Genomic DNA, 1,634 nt, shown 5'->3' with positions numbered 1-1,634 from the left:
TGGCACAACATTTGAAAGTTATATTGTTGTAACATCTGAAATCGTTTTTAAAAATTAAAGTTTACAGGTGATATGCTATTGACTATTTTTATGATGGTTTAATTTGTAATTGGTGAAAAATAGTTGACAACAGCACTAAAAATATATCTTGACTTTCATAGAATCTGGAAAATTACTTGTAAGAGGTTGTTTAAGCAAGCTTTTTGATGGGTAAGTTTCTTACATCATACCATTTGGCACAGTATAGTGTGCTATATTATATGGTTGGAAGAAAATAAATGGTGGCCCAGATGATACATAGTAACTGGGGTAACCACCCTCTAGAACTAAGTATGGAGCAGGTTGATAAAAGCAAGTTACATTGTCTGTACAGGGTAGAATGTTCTGTTCTCCAAGTACTTTTAAAGCCAAAAGCACGATCATATTAAGAGTCTGCCTTCTTTCATATCCCATGAGGCAGACAGTGCTTTGGTTTACAACTCCATGTAAAGTCATTAGATAATCATACTTGTTCTTTTCTTCACCTATGAAATGGTTGCGAAGGTATGACTCAATTTTCTTTTGCTGTTCTGCTACATCAGGGAAATCAATGAAAAATCTAGAACACATATAACGTTCTAGGGTCTTAATTTCTGCTTCACAAGCTGGTTTGAAGTCACGAATCAACAAATTGCTATACTTCAAAAGGCCACCACCTCTGATCTCTTCAGGTTTTCTGGTAGATATAAGCTTGTATTTTAAATGTATCATTGCTTCTTGGAAGTCCCCATACATGCTTTCAGCTACCACAATAGGACAAGATTCTTTGGTTAACTTAGCATTGGGGGCACTATAGAAGTCTAGCATGGAATCCAAAAGAATTTGAAAAGAATCTACACTAAACTCAAACTGTCGTCGGAGTGAATTCACGAATTTTAGTTCTACATTCTTCCCAGTGTTATTTGAAAGAGAGATGAGACTCCAACGATCACTGTTATTGCAAATTTTGACCATTTTTTGCACATAAGCATCTTTCATGATCCTTAGGGTAATCTTTTCTTTTTTGACACCTTTTGGTAAGAAATCAAGTAGACAACCTAAAACTACATCCTTAACAACTTGAAATTCTTGATCAGTTGGTAGTTCAACACCAAAAATAATGTCCAGATCTTTATAGCTGATTCCATTATGGCTTGCGAGAATATAACTTGCTGTAGAACCATTCAATCGGGTATCTTTAACAATTATCCCTTGTTTTATGAGTTGAATTTTCACAATATGAACTATATCTTTTGGTTTTACCTCCAATGTAGGAAAATTTCCCTTTCCATGAACTGGAATCACTTCATCTAACACACGATCTAGTGTTACAATGTGATCCCAAGTAAGATTGCTGAATCTGATCTCCGACATTGTGAAGTCAACAGATCAACTAAGGGGCAAAGCAAAATATTGAAAAAAATGTTAGCATTTTAAAATAATGTTTGTTATACATAAAGAATATGAAAAAGTTCAAATTAAACTTACCTTTAACATAAACAAAGTAAAACTAAGGAGAATTTTATTATTGTATACAATCATGTTTCAGTCTGGTGAAATAGAAGTCACAGTAATTACATTAAGTTTGTTAATTCATTGGTGAGTGTAATTTCTCA

The 1,634-nt window shown here is 33.5% G+C and overlaps 1 protein-coding gene across 1 annotated transcript; it reads right to left on the bottom strand.

Annotated features, from left to right (window-relative positions):
* Positions 1-219: 219 nt before the first annotated feature.
* On the bottom strand, positions 220-1,392 carry Tent5d (terminal nucleotidyltransferase 5D). The gene has a single exon (XM_004666955.1). The coding sequence runs from the start codon at positions 1,390-1,392 to the stop codon at positions 220-222; it is 1,173 nt and encodes a 390-aa protein (XP_004667012.1).
* Between the last annotated feature and the right edge of the window lie 242 nt (positions 1,393-1,634).

The sequence above is a fragment of the Jaculus jaculus genome, chromosome X (genome assembly GCF_020740685.1).
Source record: "Jaculus jaculus isolate mJacJac1 chromosome X, mJacJac1.mat.Y.cur, whole genome shotgun sequence".
Lineage (NCBI taxonomy): Eukaryota > Metazoa > Chordata > Mammalia > Rodentia > Dipodidae > Jaculus > Jaculus jaculus.
This window is presented reverse-complemented; position numbering and strand designations above follow the sequence as displayed.

Bases quoted from the DNA above. Each gene is read 5' to 3' on its own strand.
- Tent5d (XM_004666955.1), bottom strand. From the start codon at position 1,392: ATGTCGGAGATCAGATTCAGCAATCTTACTTGGGATCACATTGTAACA.